The sequence below is a fragment of the Perna viridis genome, chromosome 10 (assembly GCF_037379345.1).
Source record: "Perna viridis isolate PV_CMFRI_1.1 ecotype Kerala chromosome 10, ASM3737934v1, whole genome shotgun sequence".
Lineage (NCBI taxonomy): Eukaryota > Metazoa > Mollusca > Bivalvia > Mytilida > Mytilidae > Perna > Perna viridis.
This window is the reverse complement of record NC_142454.1, coordinates 13042546-13063639: the sequence shown is the minus strand read 5'-3', so window position 1 is coordinate 13063639 and position 21094 is coordinate 13042546. Positions and strand designations below refer to the sequence as shown.

Genomic DNA, 21094 nt, shown 5'->3' with positions numbered 1-21094 from the left:
GCAATCATTTCACGACTTAATTGGGCCGTTAAAGGGTACCAAGTTTTTTTATGTGTTTTTTTCTTGTATAAGTACCATTATCGTTTTATTTTTGGAACGGCAGATTTTGTATGTCAGCTGACCTAGGGTAACTCTTGAAATCAGTGATGTTTGTATCATATTCAATTTCACCAAAGCCTATCAAGCTTTTCATTTGAAACAGAATAAAATCAATCCAAGTTACTTTGATGCTTACATGAAATTGATGTAAAATGCTGAATGCAAACATTCCAATGATTTGTAAGCGTTGTGTCCCTTTCCTTGGGTCTTCCTCCTTACGACTTTAGTCTTATCTTAAAACCCGAAACACCAAAGGGTAATTTAGTATATTTAGTCCAATGATTTCGAAAAATATAAAATAACGACAGATCGATTCAGTGATTTTTACACAGATGGTTTGAGAGTTATTTAATTAATAGAAAGCAATGTGTTTTCATAGGAAACTCTGGAACATCAACTTTACACGTCAATGCAGGGCAGGAGTTCCTCAGGGATCAGTTTTAGGGCACTTGTTGTTCCTAATTTATGTCAATGATATAGCAGACGAACTTTTAAGTCTTGCAAGGCTGTTTATAGACGACACATCCCTCTCATATTCCTCCCAACATCCTTATACTATCGAAGATATTTTGAATTTCGATTTAGAAACGTTAAATTTGTGGTCTCGTAAATGTTTGGTGAAATTCAATTCTCAGAAGACAACAACATTGTTTACTATTAATAATGATGTAGATGATATTAGTTTATTATTTAAATATGAATGAGTGCAATTTGTTTCATCGCATAAGCAGCTAGGCGTTACTTTTGACAGCAATGACAGCAATTTCACGCGCATATTCTTAATATTGCTCAGTCTGTTAGAAGAAAATCATGCGTGCTTAAGAAGCTTAAACATGTGTTGAGTAAAAATAGTTTGGCTAGTATATATTTGACGTTTATTCGACCTGTAATGGAGTATGCGTGTGAGGTTTGGGATTGTTGTACAGAATTAGAATATGATATTTTAGAAAAATTACAACTAGAAGCTGGTGGTATAGTAACAGGTTTGCCCATGTTTGCTAGCAGGGAATCTCTTTACTTTGAAACCGGTTGGGAACGGTTAGTTTATAGGCGAAAACATCGACGTCTCAAACTTTTCTATTCTATTCATAATAATACTGCCCTAGAATATCTTATTGATATTGATATATTACCCACATTAATAATAGAAGTAACACAATATAACCTGCCAAACAATGATGACTACGCTGTGGCTAGCACTAGTAAATCATTCTTTTTTTAACACAATCAGAGATTGGAACTTACTCAATTCTGACGTAATACATTCCAGAAGTTTAGGCATTTTCAAAGAGCGAATCAAATAACCTATTTCAAAACCTCCCATTTATTATAATTATGGGATGAGAAAGATAAATATAATTCATACCAGACTGAGAAATATATGTAGTTCATTATCTTCATCGCGTCAATATAATTAACGATCCGTCCTGTAGCTGTGGCCACCCTGTTGAAGATTCCATTTATTTTTTTATGGAATGCGAAAATCACACAATTCATAGACGAACATTTCGATTGAATTGATATTAGCTGGTGATGAAAATTTAACTGTAAGTCAAAATGTTTATATTTTCTCATTTATTCATTCATATATAAAAAATACGAACCGGTTTTCGTGATAAAAACAACAACACTTCTCACTCTCCAGTCACCTTGTAAATATTGTACGTCTATCATGGTCAAGGACTGATCTGATTTTTGTTGTAGTTTATGTATATGTAATTGTCGTCATTATGTATACCACTATAACCATCGTTTATACCGGGAGGACCTCGATAAGGTTATATAACTTATGTCCAATCCCGTTGCTGATATTGTGCAAATAAATATGTTTAAACTAGTGATTTTTATGCCTTGTGGTATATCTCTTTAACGATAGTACGAAAGTAAAACAAATGAGGCCTCGAAAACTGTACAAGAGAGGCCACTTTGTTTCTGATGCACATGGTCCATGGATAAATTAGTTTGACCTCAATTATCTGTTCCTTTATGTAGTATTTAATAGTTTCATCGTTTGTCTCTTCAGACATTTTGTTTAAAAATCCATATGGCAAGCCGAAGTGGACAAAAATCAATATTTTGTAATATCAGAAAATGAATTTCTAATATTACAAAATCATTTTTTAATATTAGAAAAGATTTTTTAATATTAGAAATTCATTTTCTAATATTACAAATTCCTGATTTAGTAATATTATAAAATATCACATATTTTGTAATAATACAAATTGAATTTGCAATATTAGAAATTGAATTTGTAATATTGGAAAATGAATTTGTAATATTAGAAAATCAGTCACATTTTTAATATTACAAAATGATTTTCTAATATTAAAAAATCGCAACTGGATACGGCAAACCATTTTCTAATGTTAGAAAATCAATTTCTTATATTAAAAAATCGTTTTTTTAATATTAAAATTCAATCGAATTTTTATATTAAAAAGTGTTTTATGATATTAGAAATCTAATTTGTAATATTAGAAAATGAATTTGTAATATTAAAAATTCTTTTTTTAATATTAGAAAATGCTCATTTTTGTCCACTTTGGCTTGCCATAAATCCATATATATCAAGACTATTCGACGATTGTTGCACGTATACATAGATCACTACTACCAACAGTTCTTAGAACACCAAATATGAAAAAGCGAGTTTCGAAGTGAAGAAAATAAATATAATCGTATCCTAAAACTATGCCATCCTACAAGGAAATATATTTTTTATCGAGTGGCACGTTGCCTGCAGTGACATGGATTACTGAAGCATTAAAACATGGATCGATAGATCTATTTAAGGGTAGCTTCCTGTATGTGTATATTTTTGTAAACATACAGTGGTCCTCTCCATTGCATGTACAACCATCCCTTCACCACACCGTTCACATTCCTCAGAGAGCATAGATGTATACCATTAGCACAACTTCAACTAGAGGCAGCTTTCTATAGGTAAGTTAAAGTATACAAAAGATGCTTACGTATAGGCACGGCGTAGAGGGCATTATTGTGATAAGCGGACTGTCCAACAGACAAACGTTAATAATGACTCGAACCGCAAGCCTGAGCAATATCAATGTTGTAGGGAATCATTTTTAAAGGGCGGTCAATTTATCGTTTATGCCTTCTTCATAAGCAATTGTGTTATCACTGAAGTATCAAGTGGGTATTACCTTGTTGTGGTCATTATCACATGGAATTGAAATAAAAAGGAGGCGGATCCAGAGATTCTCAAAAGAGGGGACCGGCTCTGTGATTTCCTGTATAAACTAAATATTTCCGATCTAAGGCTCCCTTCCTTGGATCCGCCTTTGAACCACAAAATAGTTGAAAAAAGGGCTGTGATATCCTTTAATCTAGAAATTTACCAATTTACTTAGGACTGGAGATACACAAAACCTTTATGCTGGACTACCTCCTCTTGCAGGTACCCCCCCCCCCCAAAAAAAAAAAAAAAAAAAAAAAAAATTAAACAAAAAAAAAAAACCAAAAACAAAAACAAAACAAAAAAACAAAACAAAATAAAAATAATTAAAAAAATTTACGCATCTTCATAGTTATGCTGTCTTGCTTTTTAATAATCCTGCAGTTTTTTTTTGGGAAGAATTGCTCATGAAACATAATCATGTCAAAATTGAAATCATCTAGCTCTGCTTGTGGACTTCTAACATGTATTTTCTTCCGTCGTGGTCTCACAATACTCTCTAATTTCCATCAAAATCAAATGAGCAGTTTAGGAGCAGAACTCTTGGATTACAAGAAATGTTCCCACGTGCAACGGCAGAACACTCTTCATTGACATATGTTGTATAATAGTATTTATTATATAGGTGATTGACAATAACCTTTATAATCGTCTAGGGTTTTCTTTAAGTAGACACAGTATGCTTTCCGTATCACTGTTAGTTCTAGTAAGTGCTGTACGGGCGTTAGACAATGGCTTGGCCCGGACACCACCGTTAGGCTGGCTAACATGGGAAAGATTTCGCTGCAATGTGGACTGTGAAATGTACCCTAAAGACTGCATCAGGTTAGTGTCCAATTTGTTTTTCTGTTTGATCAATCCAAATCATCAGTGTATGGACAAAAGCGTTCAAAATTCTGAGTGGGTCATCATATAAAATCCATTTTATATATGGACGGAGTAATTGTTCATAAACTTGTTTTCCCCTAGTAGTAGTCATGTCATAGCTGGTCGGATTGTTTTGTGAAATAAAGATAACATTTTAATTGATAAAAATTCTTCACTTAATTTTGGAGATCAATATTACACCGAAGAAAAAGCTTATGACTAATGACGTTATTTAAATTTTACAGTGAGGTACTAATAAGAGAGATGGCTAATGAGATGGTGTCAGGAGGTTATAGAGATGCTGGCTATGAGTATATCATCATTGACGATTGTTGGCCAGCTTTAACCCGGACTTCTGACGGCAAGCTTCAGGGAGATCAGAAAAGATTCCCCAGTGGAATGAAAGCTCTGGCTGACTATGTAAGTTATCTATAAAACTGAGACGGATCGGTGTTCGAACATACGGAATTCAATTTAAAACATTGGCTGATTGGCGGAAATTGAGAACAAGTGAATGCAATGCCTTGTTTTTTTCTCTTTCACTTTTTTCATGAAAAAAAAATGGAACCTATTGTTGAATCTTTGGGCCTGCCACTGCGAAAGACTAAGCATGTGGTAACACAACCAAAGATTCTTGAGCAAATTGTATATACATGTAGTTATATAGTGGGAGGAGCTTTTTTTGTCGTATATATGCTTCATGTTATGTACAGATTGTCGATTTCTGTAGAACCTGCAACAGCGAACACTCTTCTTCTTATTGGGATTTATATCTGGTATCACCAGTTTCTTTGTGAAAAATAGGAGGGTTGAAAGGCAAGAAAAATTTAAGCAATATATAATTATTAATTCAAATGTATTGTTAGTAATAAATGTAATACATGTATCCACACATTAAAACGACTCAAATTAAGATTTTTCAAATAGGTACATTCTAAAGGGCTGAAGTTTGGCATTTACGAAGACTTTGGATCAAAAACTTGTGCAGGTTATCCTGGCAGCGAATTTTACATGGAAACAGATGCACAGACATTTGCAGAATGGGGTGTGGATTTTGTCAAGTTTGACCATTGCCACGCAGACCATCACGACATGCAGTATGGTGAGCGTAGTATACTAATCTAACAAGTACTATCTTAAAAAAAAAGGAAAGCGACGCAGTAAAATTTGCTCTTTTTTACTTATAGTTTTCTACATTTTATTCAGGAAATAACACATGGCACGTGATGTCAATTTTCGATAGTTTTCAGTATTTGGCCAACCGGGAAACAGAATCGTGATCAGGTGACTTGCGTTTCCATGGAAGCGCGTCTTTAAGGTCAAAGAGTAAAAAGCGAAACTATACCGACTGCGTCGGAAAAAAAATCTGCTTTGAAGGAGATTCTTATAAATCAGTTTGATCCTATAATTAGCTTATGTTCTGTTTTGTGATGAGGCTTTTTTTATGTACACAATAGTATTAGAAGACTTATTAAAAGCGTAGAATGATAGTAGTGTAACTAGTGGGTGAACAAAATATTGCTTCATTTAAGTTTTCGAGATTTGAACTATTCTATTTCTAGTTCTATTTTTTCTTGAATGGAAATGAAAACTTACCATGTTTAATAGGCTATCCAGCGATGCAGTTCTATTTAAATATGACAAAGAGACCTATGGTATTTGCTTGTGCCTGGCCTCTGGACAACCTAGTTTCAAAGATTAAGGTAAAATAACGCTGAATATTTTCTCATTAAGGATTTTTTCTACTTTTATGATGCGCAGGTGTACTTGTGACCTTTCTCTAGTTAATTCGAAGTGAAACACAATCTTTGGTCTATAATATACATGAAAACGGACATGATGTTAACGTCAAATTTTATATACTTTTTTTTCATTAATTAATACACAAAAAATGTGTGGCAGAATTTCTTTCGGTTTTTTTTTTTTAAAAAATAAATTTAAATAAGGAAAAAAGTGAATGACATGTATTTTATTTTGACTATTCTCAGCCTGACTTCAATGCTATTCGTAAGACCTGCAATATGTGGAGGAATTATGATGATATACAGGATTCTTTTGACAGTGTCTTGGGTATTATTGATTACTGGGCCAAGGACCCATACAACATGTCTACCTTTGCTGGACCTGGAGGCTGGAATGATCCTGATGAGGTTAGTTTGGACAGATGTATCCATTGACTGTATAGTGTAGTGAATTAATACCCACTAAGGTAATCAACAAGAAGTTATACTGTAATATATTCAATAAAACATTCCTTGCTGATGAACAAAGTAATTCTTATTATAGCCAGTAGATGCAATATTTGAACTTAATGGAGTAAAAATAATTATACTATTATTTCAATTTCATATCCAGCAGGAGGATTTTTTTTATGTCAGACCCAGCCACTTGATAGGAAAATTGTCAATTATGTGCAAACTGGGGACAAAAAACAACAAATAATAGCCATAGACTCCCTAGTGGCAGATCCAGGGGGTGCAGGTGGTTGGCACCCCTCCTTTTTATTGGAAAACTTTTTATTTTCATGTGCAAAATTATGTCCTAACAGCCCCATCTTTCTGAGAAACGCTGGCTGGCACCCCTCCTTTTCAAAAATTCTGGATTTACTCTGCTCCCAAACTGCTGTTCTTTATACTGTGGTGTAATATATCAATAGAAAGACATTGATGCATGTGCCTTATTCCTTACTATTTTTAGTAATAAAAAAAACACCTGTTCTGGTACATTGCAGATAATTATTGGTAATTTTGGATTAAGTCATGACCAAGAAAGGGTACAAATGGGGGTGTGGTGTATGGTAGCAGCTCCCCTCCTACTGTCAAATGATCTGAGAAACATCAGGAAAAGTTCCAGGGATCTTATACTAAACAAGCGACTTCTAGCTATCAACCAGGATCCTTTAGGAATACAGGCATTAGCTTTTAAGCTGGTGAGCTTAGATTTATTCATTGACATTGATGAAATAGAAAAAAATTTATATCAGTGTAATTTAAAGTTGTTTTCATCAGACAAAAAATCATTTCCTTAAACAAATTACAACCATATTTTAATATTACTTCAGGAACACATTTTACTTTCATTAACAGGTAATTTATTAATTTTGTAGAGCCTCGTTTTTAAAAAAAATAAAATCCATTCATTTGCACGGAGTCTGAAGGAATAACAAAAACATTTTAATGTTTCTTAGGGACCAGTACAGGTATGGACCAAACCAATTCTACCTAAGGGGTGTATGGCTGTAGCTGTTGTTTATCATCCCACTAATTACCCAAATGCTGGTGGTAATTATATTGAACTGTCCTACCCACTGAAAATGTATGGACTGGACCAAGCTACATACCAACTGACTGAAGTTTTTGATGGGCAAAATTTGGGACTCTTTAAGCCAATATCAATTTTAACATACAAAATAAACCCTAGTGGAATATTCATGTTTACAGCAAAACCAGTGTAGATTTAGTATAATCTGAACTTACTTTATATACTATTTAATGGTTAATTTCCTGTGCTCAGATATTGTAATTAGTTTGTCATGTAATGGCATTTCTACCAATCATTGCATGTTTGACGAATAGCAGACAGATATAACGAAGATATTTTGAAAATTGGATTGAATGTGTAAGTGTAGCAAAAATGTGAAACTTAGAGAAGTCGTATATATCATTGACTATTTCTAAAAATCAAGTAGGTCCCATAAAAAGTAGTTCACTGAGAAGAAATATATCCCAAACTTTTTAAGCTTTTAATTTGTTCCTCTTACAATTCTGCTACAGAAAATGTCCATTCTATTCTTGAAAATGAATTGGTAAGCGATATCTAAGGTCAAATATTATGTTAATTTTATTGCAATTTTTAGATTTATGTCCCCTTCATATTGCATTCGATGTTATAATCATTTATGCCTTGTATATCAATTCCTAATACAGCATCAGGTTTACTATTATTGTACTTATCTTGATCCAAATCTACCATGAAATTACTTTTTCTACCATAAATCACTTCCTGCCTGGTTCTTATAAAAAAACTATACTAAAAATGTACTTTTGGATACTCTTAACATTTTGTTGTACATGCTTATCCAACCATCTGTTTATATATTTGTCATTTATATGTTGGATATAAAATATCTATACTGTTGTTATGTTTTCTGTATGTATAGTATTAAGTTTCTGTAAGGAAGTAATATCATTATGTTTCACCATTTGCTTTTTTTAAAATGGTTTGCCATGTTACATATGCTCCATAGATGCCAACCCCTATTTGTTACAATCAGTAAAACAAAACAAAAAAGAGTTTTTCAATTTTGCACTTTTGTCAGTAATCTTCATTAAAATAGACGTCTCGAATTTGTCTTACTACTTGGAAACAATCAGATTTACTTTAATGACAATGAAACCCAAACACACTACATGATCCAAATTCCCATAATGCTTATTTCAATGGTATCTGCAAAGTGTGTAGACGATCAGAATATGTTTTCTAAACCAGGAATGACTCGACCACGAAACTATTGGAAATTCATAAATATAAGACTTGACCGTAAGACCATATATTCTACCAGAAATTTGTAAAGGTTATGAACAAATTGTAGGAGTTGGCATCTTTGTATAGTGCCCAAAAATGTAAGAAAAAAAAATGAACTAGTTGTTAAAAAATCTACTATATTGAATGACATCATTAGAAATGATCAAAATCTGACACTGGCACTATAAAATGATGCAATGACAATAAATATACAAATGAATGTGGCACACATTGACACTACTCTAGCTGACTCAAATCACTCCCTTTCTGTCGACATTTTAAATGTGCTTTGCTAATCTGTTCATATTCTATCCTCCCGAGAAGCTGGTATGCTAGAGGCAGTAAACACTCAATCATAGGATGGAAAACCTCACTACCATAACAAAACAGATCTAAACCAAGTTCTAGACCTTCGCCATAGTCACATTCATCATTAGCAAACTGAACCAAAGTGATTAGTTCTTGAATTGCATCCATTGCTTCATCCTTTTCTTTGTCAGTTTTGCTGTTAACCACTGCTTTCATCATCTTCTTCAAATCACCTGAGTTTGAAAAATACAATTATAAAATTGGCTCAAGGCTGGCTAAATGAACCATGACATAACTTATAGATGGTTGCATACTTGACTTAGGTTCACAAATGAAAAGAATAAACAAATCTTATTATACTTGTACTCAGAAATTAATGGTAAAATCAAAAACATTTTTTTTTGGAAACAGTAGAATTCTGCTTTAAGTGGAAAAAAAAATGTTCTAAAACTGAAAATATATGTTTCTCCATCTCGTTATGATAAAAAATCATGTCACATTTACTGCATTTTTACAATTTTGGAGAGTTTGGACTTCACATTACATTAGCAGATGGACAGATAGACTGAGTGACTCCTATATACTCCTCAAACTTTATTAGCAGTGGGATTCAAAAATGATTACAAGGTAAAAATTTTCATAACAAATCTTTAATGAGCAGATGTAAATGATATAAAAAGACATCAAAATCTCCAAAACAAGTTTCTCAAATTATATGAATTACCTCCCTTTACAGTAAAAAAGCTATAAATTTCAGTCTTGTAATGTACACTGATGATTCCATATTAAAGTAGCTAGTAAAAAAATAGGCTTGTGATAATTAACTGAACTTTTGTTCGGGTAATTACTGAAGGTTTTAGATTAACTGAGAATGGCACACTCACTTCTCGAAGACAAAAAGTTACAAATATATCTGAATCTCTATTTCAGAAAGAAAATTTTTGTTATCATAATAATGTGTTGATTATACCTATATGCTTTGCTACAACATGCCTAATAATTTAAAAACAAACAAATACTATTATGAATTTAAAAATAATTTGAAATTTTCATTAGGTCTCATCACTTCCAGGTCTAATGGCTACCCTTCTATGAAGTACACAAAAACACAGTGAACCTATAACTATGTATTGTCAGTACATAATTCTAGTTTATATTGATAAAAAGTAATCAAAATAAAACAGATTTTTTTTTTTAAATCAAATTTGTAATTTACTACCAAATGTATGAATATTATTGACTTATGTTCCTTATTTTCCAGACTATGGTCAATATTTTTTTCAAGAAATGGCCAGCCTCGACTTATCTTCCACTTTGACTTATATAAGGATTTTTCATGAAAAAATGTTCATCAACAATGCATTTCATTAGATTTATTTAGTTAATTTTTGTTTGCTTTCATTCAAAATTTTGGGTAAACTGCAATCAATGAAAGCCGTCACTCAAACAGCCAAATTGGTGATCAAACTGGAAGATTACTGTTAAGTCCCGCTATCCTTTATGAATGAATATGAAGATTTAATAAAAACGTTAAAACATATATACAAATTCCAGAAGATACTTTAACAAAACTCTTTTTTACTGGCAAGACATTATGGAGTGTTCCGAGTTGTCGGTCCTCCCATATGCAAATTTATACCCATTTACGGTATGTCTTTACACATTCACACGTGGCTCAAATTGTAATCAATTAAAGTGTTATTTAAATGGCTAATTGACACCAAATTTAAAGGTAACAATTTTATTTTTTTTTATTGTATTTCGAAATACCAGGTAATATTATTTATTAATTACTGCTTATAATTATGACCTATTCATCAAACTGATTCCAGTTAGTTTCACACCTGGGTGCCCTTGCTTGACATGTTTACGACTTCAAACACTTGATGATCTAAGGCTTCAGAGCAATTGACACGCCATTCAATAAAAATAATTGAACTCACGGACAAAGTACACTTTAACAAAAATACAAATATTAATTTAATTCAGAAATACTATACAAAGAAATATTGTAGGAATAATATGCCATGAAAAACAAACCACTCAACCCAGATCTCCGCTGACACCTACGATATAAATGCACAAGTCTGACCCTCAACTTATTTTGCAAATTCTACTTATCTATGTTTTTTTGTCGATTTTGGTCCAAATTAGGCAATTAGACTTATTCTAGCCAATCAGAGAGAAGCTTAAAATATAGTGTGGTTCTAACAGGAAGTTGTTATATTTAGAAAAGAGTATGTGAACTAGAGCATAAATTCATTGATAAAAAGAATCTATATAGTAGGAGGGAGAGTATCAAGGTAATCAAAACCTAGTTTATAGTGAAGACTAGCCATTTTGCTTTGCAACGATATATCATTTGTCATGAGTAAAGAAAATTAATAGGTTGCACAGTGTATTTTTCTGAGAGCGTCATTATTTGCAGATAGCCACCTTTTCTACTTGGGCATTGATAGTCTGTGTGATAGTGTTTCCCCAACTTAAACAGAAACAAGCGCCTGTGAGAAAAGGTTAAAATATGGATTTTCAGCATTAGCCATTCAAATAATTTTTTGCAAAAAACTTCTACAATCATTGCTCTAGAAGCATGATGATTTTGAAAAGCTTATTTTTAAGCTTTGCAATGGTATGCACCTTTAAGATGTCATTGGCCAGGGAATTCAGTGAAACTTTGTAAAATATTTTTTCAGCATGTAAAGTAATGGAAATGTTAGAAGTTGTTAGTGAGACCTGAACATTACATTGTTCTCTCCTTTCATCCCCCAAAACCTACCAGGTGTCTCTGGGACTGGTCTATAACCTACGCCGTTATCATCAACAGGGACCACAATACCAGCACCATGGAATGTTTTACAGTTTACCAACTTATCTCTGTCCTTCATCTTTTTAGATTTTAGATCTAATGAGTAATTTTTCTTTTTGGCCCAAGTTACAACCTCATCTTGTACTTTTTTCAACTCTTCCTTCACAGAATTGCTTGTGCTTTTGTCCTTTAGCTGTTCATCTATACAGATTCTGAAATAAAAAAAAAGAAATTCATAAAGTGAAATTTAAACAGTACAGTATATAAATGTATCGTCAAGTTAAATTCATGCAGAGCTAAAATTTTAAGAATTGGAATACACTGAATATTAATGCATAAAACAGGATTTGTGTGTCTGATTGTTCTCACATGTTTGTTCAGTACAAGTTTAATGCTCCTTTAACCAATCAAGAACATTATTTATCATGAAAGTGATATATAGGTAATAAGAAACCACTGCATATCTGTCGTCCATCTAAATATTGGAGTTACACATAAACATTTCATCAATTACAAAATAACATTTCTTAAATCTTATTCTATAAAGAACACTATTAAGAAAACCACAGCACAAAACATTCATGTACGTACTTAATTGCTGCAAAAAGATTATCTCCCTTTGAACAGAACACACAGGAATCTGCTGCCGAATTTGCTGCTACCATACAAGGCATCGATGAGGGGTCATCTCTGACAAAATAATGTCATATGGTGAACAACTATCTGACAAATAATCATATTTTAGGTTGAACTTAATTATTACAGGGGAAGTAATTTAAAAATATGTGGACTGCATTAGACTTGGATTTTACATTTACATTTCATTGGGTATTTGAATCTGTGCTTTGAGTGAACCCAGAGTTGAGAAGATTATGAAAATCAATCCCCAAGAACAATAATTCTTTCACAGTAATTTGTACATTATAAGTATTTTCTAGCCTCTCAGGCCCATTTTGAGGTTGGGAGAATTTTTTTCTATTTTCAGTCCCAAATGTATATTAATTGATAAAAAAAACAAAAAACAAAAAAACAAAAAAGCCAGAGTTTGACACTAACTGTCTTTGTGCACTTTCTATAGTATCTGAAGAAAAAATCCTACCCTGCACCAAAATCACTTCATTGGCGTTTATGATTAAGTAAGAGTATTTAAACAAACAAACTTGGTCTTGTGCTAATATTTACACCAGTCTCCGATCAGCAGACCAAACTAGTGTTAGTGTTTAACCCCCAAGTAAGGTACTTTAATGATCATGTTGATATGGTAATAATTACTGGTAATGATCCAACATTCAAATAGATGAAGGGTGAACAATCCTCACCATAAACTTTCAGATCCGCATACCCTAATCTTATTGAATGGATTTTTTTATATAGATATTACAGGCCTATCAGCATTGTCACCAGCCCTTGACTACTGGTTTATTAAGTGTATGTGTTTGTAAGAATCAGGCAACATTGGAAAAATCAGAAACATGCATGTCAAAACCCCACTGATCTGAAAATGTAATATCACTCAAGGATACTTTCTCTATTTGAAAAGACAATTATTTGATCTCACTGGCTCTGTACAGAAATTTTTCAACAGAATCTTAGAAAAATGAGGTTTTTGACAGTGTTGTTGATATTCAGTGCATTTCAATGAAATTGTAACTCAATGGTCCAGCATGACAGTGAAAATCTTGTCCATTTTTCTTGATTCTGATGGTGCAAACAGTCAAATTACACTATCAAAATGATGGGTTTTTTTCACACCATATTTCCCTGATGGCCTGATTCTTAAAGAGACTGATACTTAAAAAGCCTGCAGAAAAAAGAAACCAATTTTAGTTTTTTAATTCCCTTGGGTAATGTCTTCCGTTATGTATATGATAGTTCATGCGGTACACATGTAATACTTATGAGCACCAGATACTCTCAGATATTGGCTCCATACTTTGATTTCAAAAGATCAACAAAGTTATAATATATTAAAATTGGAGTGTCTATAGCCATAAAGTTTGATGAAAAAAAAAATTATTGGTATTAACTGTATTCAAAAGTTGGACTTCTAGTTGACTTCACTAAAATTATTTTTTGGACACGAGGATCAAATAGACATAGGTAAACCAGCTATAACACAGATTTGATTTTATAAAACATAATGCAGTTACTTGACTAACATGTGTACATATCTGTATTTTCTTAGCATTCAACAATTATAGGACAACATACCTGAAATATCCAAGATGGAACTGAGACTTATTATCTCCCCTGATGACTGTCATAAATTCAGGAGGATCATAATAATATCTCCAATGTAAGAGGTAGTTAGGTCTTCTGCCATGTTTGTTTTTCTTTACACCTTTATGTTTCCCTGACATGATATCAAATGGTCCAACCAAGCTGTAGCCTAGTGAGTCTGATAAGGCATCTATACAATAGAGAAAGGAGAACTCATTTAAAAAATAGTCCAATCAATCTGTAGCCTATTGAGTCGGATAAGGCATTTATACAATAGAGAAAGGAGAACTCAATTAAAAAATGGTCCAACCTATCTGTAGCCTAGTGAGTCTGATAAGGCATTTATACAATAGAGAAATGAAACTCATTACCAGTAAATAAACAGCTAGCTTCACTATACCACATAATAGGCCATGTCTCCTTAATGGAAGGCATATTCAGTTTTACAAAATATACTGGTTAACAAAAATTTGGAAAGCAATGACAAGACAAAGGAAGCATTCTGACATCATGGCAAACATATCATAGATTTCTTCAGAGTATTGGAGTTTATAAGAGACACACGGATGATTAGGCAGTGGTATACATTATAATGTTCAACAAAAGACATGTAAAAGAGGCAACACTAACAAATCATCATTAAAAAAAAATTAATCCTATTCGTAATAGTCACCCAATCATTTTCATTTTTCATGAGGCTTTTGTCAATTTCAATCAATTACAGAAAATAATTATTCAACCATTGGTAATTATTTCTTACCATGATCATGTTTAATTGTCTCCTAAACAGATACAAAATTACTTTATTCTTTAAAATTTAATTACAACTTCACTGAAGTTTGGTTCTTTTTTTCCAGACAGAAGAGAAAAGAGCTGATTCAGTGTGGGAAACCACAGCTCGCCAAATACGAGTAGATGTGTATTTTGGCAAGTTCTCATTAGCCTACACTTGTCAGTTTGGCGACCGTCATTTGATTGGCAAGTTCCGTGGAAAGTTAACCAGCCAACAGGTTATTTAGTAAAACATCCCTTAACATCATACATTAAAAAAATGTTCCCTACATTTTAAGAAATTTAGCTTGAATATGTCAAGTGAATTTTGGCATGATATGCACAATTTTATTGACTTGTATAGCATTGTTTACGATTTGCCATTTTAATTTCCGGAAAACAAGATGTGCCAAAACCTACGCGATGGTCCCGATCTAGTATTAATATTAAAACGAAATTATCTTGTTAATTTAAGATTCGTTACCTTGCAAATTAGTTGTTTATTGTCAAAATAAAAATGAACAAGAAGCAAATGATAAACATTTTCTTGTTTCATGATGAATCTGTTGAAATATTATTTTATTTTTAAAATATGAGTTCAGGAATGGAGTACTTATTTTGTTACTGTAAAGTACATGAAAGACTTCAATAGGAGAGAATATTCGAAAATGGAAAAGTTTTTGATAAATTTAAAAACAAATGAAAAGATAGTAGAAGACAGAAAAAGAAAGGCAGAAAATAGTCAAATCCAAGAGAAAACAGACAATAGTACAGAAAAAAAATAAAAAAATTGGCTAGTTGAATTTCTGTTTGGCTAGCAAGATCAATATTCCACTAGCTGGGGAAGTTGGGGAAAAAATGGTTTCCCACACTGTGATTCTTTTTAATATCACATGTACAAGACAAAATCTCAACAGGATCACAATATGATATTAAAGTTTGTTTTTGTCTGCAGAAACATTTGTCTTCCCCATCCTGCAAACTATTCTGAGCATTTTTGGTTCAACAGTTTCAGAGGAATTGTGCTGACAAGGTAATTTACGGATTTTTGGCAATTTTTTAAGTTCAAACGGCAGAACTCCTACAAAAATTAGGGGATAAAAATTTCCTGATAGTATGCACAATTACATATTATGTTCTTGCTAAAATTAGGTTCAATAGTTTCAGGAGTTGCACTGAAAAGGTTATTTATGAGGATTTTTGGCAAATTTCTATGTTCAAAGGTGAATAACTCCTTCAAAAATCAGGGAATCATAATTTCCTGGTAATATGCAAAACATCATATGATGTTCTTGCTACATACCATGTTTTGTAAAATTCGGTTCAGTAGTCTGAGAACAGTTACGCTGCCCAAAGTGGGGGGGGGGGGTGGGAGACATAATTATACAGAAGATAAGAAGGATTAACCTTGTGGTTTCTTTTTATCTAAATGACAACAGAATTCCCAAAAATGGAAAAAATCCTCAGGCATCTCTACAAGGAATTTCTGTTTGATATTATCCCCAATATTATTAGGAGATAATACAGGTTCCTCATCACTGTCTTCTACATCATCTACCTCCTCGTCAGATCTGGTTTGGTCTGGTGGTGGTTCTGTAGTAGCATCTTGATGAACAGTCTCTGAAATAACAGCAAGTCTAACATTAGGGTTTATATCCATGGTTTAAGAATTACTGAAAAAGTTACGAGACTTTGACATGACTATGACCTATTGTATTGGACACTGAGAAAATTAAGCTGATAAAATGATTATTTCCTATTTTGATTTAAAAGTACAGTTTTGTTCATGGTGCATTGAAATAAAATGAATGTATTTTTCATAATTTTTAAACCCATCAGATTAATAAGAATGTGTAAGTTTAAGATTGAAAAGCAACAGAAAAAACATTGCACAACTTTTCTGCAATATGGTATGTACCAGTTATTTCAAAGCAAGCATAACATATACAATATAGTACCTTTTGAGCTAGATGCTTTCGGTTCTTTATCAGCTTTCTCATTTTCACCATTTTCAGATTTAAAATTTTTTTTACCACCAAAAAAATCAGTTATAGTTTTATGTTTCTTTTCAGGAGGACTTCCTTTAGCAGCCTTGTTTCCAGGCTTATCATCTCCCTAAAAATTAAAACAATGAAAGGCAAAAAAATAATGTGTTTCCTGCTACCCTTTTCTGAGCAGTTTGGTCATATAGGTTTAAACACCTTTAAAATATAGCTGGTTTCCACATTAATTCGATTTAAAATGTGTCTGAAAAATAATAATTTCTCTACCTACATGTACTTACTAAATTTTATTCTTGCTGGTAGCAGGAATCAATAATTTTATTTTTCTGCCCTTAACCTACAATTCTTCAATCAAATATGATAGTCACATTGTTGACCTGTCACACAATTAGCAATGCAACAAAGAAACTGGAAAAGTTTGTTTTTAAAATGTATAAAAGCCGATTTAAGCTAAAGGATAAATTAATTATATTTTCATTCTTTTAAGAAATACACTGTACATGATCACAGTCCATTTTAATCCAGTTCCAGATCTAACAAACATTCTGAGAGTATTGCATCCAATGATCCAGAATGAAAAAATTATGTTGTAGAGACCAGAATGCAAAGTTCATGCATAATTTGTTTACGAAAAAAAGTACAGTCATTATGACATACTGACTGACCAAAAGACATGTCAGACAAAAATTCAGTCGGTCAGACATAAATTTTGGAAGTTTAGGAGAAAAGGTCAAATTTGGATGTTGGTCAGACAAGTCAGAAATCTATTTCATAAAGACTGAAAGTGTGGTAAGCTGTTTGAGTCTGCACAAATTTCCAAAGTGCAAGGGTCATAAGTAAGTAAAAAAAACAATGGACCAGATCACAATTCAACATTGATCTGTAACTTGTCATGGTTAAGCAATGTACCAAATATTAAATGTATATCTGCTATTTTTTTTAAATTACAGGAAATGTGAAAACAGCAGGGGAGGTAACTCTTTTTGTAGAAACAATGATAATTTTAATATTTTGTTTACATTGTTCTACAAATTTTAGACCTGCCAAATTGGCAGTATTTGTTAAGTCACTTGTGGAGTAGAAAGTAATCTTTAGAAAATGATTGGCTGTTCATAAAATAGTGGTACATTGTCGATCCATCGGTATTCAATTTCTGATTGTCAAACTCCAATCAGCTGATTGCTCCACAGAGATTATTTACCGGTCATAAAATGTACCCTTACCTGTTTAGACAGCAATTAACACCTTTTGTCAGATTTATGACTCTTCAATTCAAAGAAATAAGATTGAAACACGAATTTAGGGGTTTAAATTCGAAGTTTATTTCAGGTAATTTTGACAAAATCAGGTTTTAGGACAAATTTGACCTGAAAAATCGAATTAGCGGGACAAATGGTCAAAATCTTGAAAACACAATTAAATTGTGTAAGTTGACAGGTATGCACTCTTGTCAAAATTGTTGAGGATTCGAGAAATCTGCTGGACAAAAACCAGTATGTAGCTGTAATTTTGGTGGATCAATCAAAAGCTTTTGACGGTCTTCCCCTTTACCTTTTACAGTTGAAGCTAGAAAATTTTGTTGAGTCAAAACAAACTGAAAAATTGTTACAAAGCTATCTCACTGGTAGAAAAGGGTTCTAAATGTAGTACTTTCCTAGATATACACAAAGGTGTTCCCCAAGGATTTAGTTGCAGCTACAAGCAAGCGCTCAGTCATTGTTGTTTACTATCGTAAATACAAGTCTGGTCTGGAGAAGTCATGAACAAAATCTGGATTACCAGGAGTAGGTACATGTAAGGTTGGTTGATTTTTTATTTAAATTTTCCCATTTGGCAGTAAAAAAAGTGTATGATCGGTTGTGCAACTAGAACCACACTTATATTTATTTGGCTTTAAATTAAAGGGCCATCTACAGCCCGAAAGGGCAATTGGCATCTTGCCTTCCCACCTGGATTTATATCATTCAAATTTGGAAAATGGTATTTCATTTTCAATAAAACAGGGTTGTTCCTTTCAGTGATTGTATGGGATTGCCATTTGGTTTCGGTATCCGGATTAATGGTGAACAGTTCCTTCTGTTACACACCTTTCGTTATTCTGTAAGTAAATGAAGGATTTTTATGGACCAAAATATGATTTTCGACAGAAAAGCAATTTTTTGGCGGGAATGGCCAATCTTAAATTTTTAGCTAGTACTATTTAAGTCGATAAGAAGATTAGTGTTAAAAATAATAAAACTGCTAACTGATTCATGCTTTCGTTTAGGGTGTCTGTAATTCTGTAAATGCTGTGGATTCTTTCGATAACAATTTCCTCCGAATTTGCAAAGTGGTTTGTCATCAGCCATTTTTTATCTTCTGAATGGAAGAGTTCAAGGGAGCAAGCAATTTCTTTTATACAGGTAGATAATTAGTCTTTCAAAGAAATTGAATGTCTTCCATCAGTCAATTTTCTACATCATATTTACTCTTTTGGGATGATGTTTTTACTTCAAATCAAGCTGTAAAGTTATATTACTTTTTATTTTTTAAAAAGACAAACAATAAACTATCCCTATTTGTTGGGGTCTTACTAAAAAGCGCCCAGACGCATCCGAGAGCGCCAGGCAAAATGAAATGCGTCCGGGGAGACATAAAAAGTACCCAGGTTGTATTTTTGTGTTTGAATGACAAAAAAGTAAAGGTTGCGGAGATATGATATTTGCTATGACAGAAAATATTTATTTATATTACAATACCAACATTGAATTAAAAAGATTCATGATTTATGATTTATGATTTCTATAATTAAAAAAGTATTAACAAAACAAAACCAAAAACAAGTAAATTAACTCATAGAAATATAATTTGTAAATATGTCATTAATGAATGAAAGTCATTGAGACAAAATTACACGAAACTTAAAAAAACGTCTTCGAGACATAAAACAAAGATCAATTCTATATTACAAAAGTACGACATATGTAGCATATTCTATATTAAAATCGAATTTAAACATTGAACCTGGATCAGATCGAATTGAAAAAAAAATAATAATGACACTATATTTGTATATGGAATTATCACATTTAAAACTTAAGAAAGTGAAACATCTTTTTCAAAGGGGAAGGTGTTACCGGGACCAATTTTTTTACCTCGCCATGATCTCTTGTGCCAATTATCTCGATCAAAAAATACATCAGAATTTCAAGTAATTTGGGGTCAGTGATCGAGGTATTTTCCATTAAAAACCTTAATTTTAAGGTAAAATTGACTTTTTCTACCTCTTTGTCATATTATTCATTGTCAATTAGAACATAAAAGAAAATGTCCGATATACAGAATACTAACATAAAATACTAGAGTCTATTGTGAAAAAAACTGATGGTATTTTTGATTTCGGTCATGGAAAATTTATCGAATGCTCCCAGTTTTAGTGGAGTCCTAGTTGCTCATTTGTTTTTGTTACTTTGTATGTATGATTTTAGTTATTTCATGTTCTTTGATGTGTATGTATGTTTTCCATGCCTGGTATTTGTCCCTGGATTACATTCTCTTGATTACCGCTATAACCTTGGTTCCCTTGGTTATTCTTTCTAGACAATATAATGAATGAAAATGAACTTTGCTTCCTCCGATACTGTTTAAAAAGATGCTGTTTAACTGTTTTTGATTCTCTTATTTTGGTATTATTTTTTTACTGTTACCATTTAGGAGGATTTGCCAATCTCATTAGTGATGTCATATTCACTAATTTACATACCATTAACTGGCAAATAAACAACTAAATAAACAATTGACAATTAGATTAGAATCCGAATTTTTCAATACTTTATAACTTCGTTCTGCTATATCCAATTTTGGTTCTGTAAAATGTTTCATTTAGATTAAAATAATTCATATTTTGTATGTGAATTTATAACTCTTTCACCTGAAAAATAAATTTGTAGTGATATGTATATATAAAACTCTATTTTCGTATAAAGGTATAATTAAAATCTTATACACATATAGTATAACTACTGAATACTTATTTAAAAATTCCATGGAAAAAAAGAATTTTATTTGCAATTTTGGGAACCAAAAGAAATTTTCAGTTATCTTAAAAAATGAAAAAGTAATGATAATTTAAAGTTGGTGCCCCATGCCAGTCAATGGATTTTTTTGGCCAACCAAAACCGAATCACAGGTGAGTGATGACATCACGAAGAACTCCTATTGTAATAAAAAATAACGCCCGGGCGCTTTTTATTGTCCTGGGCGCTCCCGGGTTCCTCCGGGTGTTTTTTAGTATAACCGATTTGTTGGTGACGTCAA

General features: G+C 32.3%; 2 protein-coding genes across 4 annotated transcripts; one reads left to right on the top strand and one right to left on the bottom strand.

The window, feature by feature from the left end:
- The first annotated feature begins 2865 nt into the window (after window positions 1-2865).
- On the top strand, window positions 2866-8302 carry LOC148604583 (alpha-N-acetylgalactosaminidase-like). Of its 3 annotated transcripts, none has more exons than XM_088547932.1 (8): window positions 2866-3045; window positions 3971-4123; window positions 4411-4585; window positions 5093-5267; window positions 5774-5868; window positions 6154-6315; window positions 6897-7094; window positions 7353-8302. In XM_088547932.1, exons 1-8 carry the CDS (start codon window positions 2951-2953, stop codon window positions 7617-7619), a joined length of 1320 nt encoding a protein of 439 aa, XP_088404058.1. In that variant the 5' UTR covers window positions 2866-2950; the 3' UTR covers window positions 7620-8302. The 3 variants fall into 3 exon arrangements, with proteins under 3 accessions (XP_088404058.1, XP_088404057.1, XP_088404059.1); XM_088547931.1 differs by having other exon boundaries at window positions 3968-4123; XM_088547933.1 differs by having other exon boundaries at window positions 2870-3045; window positions 3955-4123.
- A 507-nt stretch (window positions 8303-8809) lies between these two features.
- On the bottom strand, window positions 8810-19173 carry LOC148604582 (histone PARylation factor 1-like). The gene is made up of 7 exons (XM_088547934.1): window positions 19045-19173; window positions 16754-16910; window positions 16203-16415; window positions 14016-14214; window positions 12396-12494; window positions 11775-12016; window positions 8810-9231 (listed from the first exon to the last, which is right to left on the bottom strand). Exons 1-7 carry the CDS (start codon window positions 19144-19146, stop codon window positions 8927-8929), a joined length of 1317 nt encoding a protein of 438 aa, XP_088404060.1. The 5' UTR covers window positions 19147-19173; the 3' UTR covers window positions 8810-8926.
- Window positions 19174-21094: the final 1921 nt, after the last annotated feature.

Bases quoted from the DNA above. Each gene is read 5' to 3' on its own strand.
- LOC148604583 (XM_088547931.1), top strand. From the start codon at position 2,951: ATGTACAACCATCCCTTCACCACACCGTTCACATTCCTCAGAGAGCAT. The intron at 3,046-3,967 runs GTAAGTTAAAGT...GTTTTCTTTAAG, and splicing joins CTAGAGGCAGCTTTCTATAG to TAGACACAGTATGCTTTCCG. The intron at 4,124-4,410 runs GTTAGTGTCCAA...TAAATTTTACAG, and splicing joins TACCCTAAAGACTGCATCAG to TGAGGTACTAATAAGAGAGA.
- LOC148604582 (XM_088547934.1), bottom strand. From the start codon at position 19,146: ATGGCTGATGACAAACCACTTTGCAAATTCGGAGGAAATTGTTATCGA. The intron at 16,911-19,044 runs GTTAGCAGTTTT...TTTAATTTTTAG, and splicing joins CTAAACGAAAGCATGAATCA to GGAGATGATAAGCCTGGAAA. The intron at 12,017-12,395 runs GTACGTACATGA...TTTTTATTTCAG, and splicing joins AATCTTTTTGCAGCAATTAA to AATCTGTATAGATGAACAGC.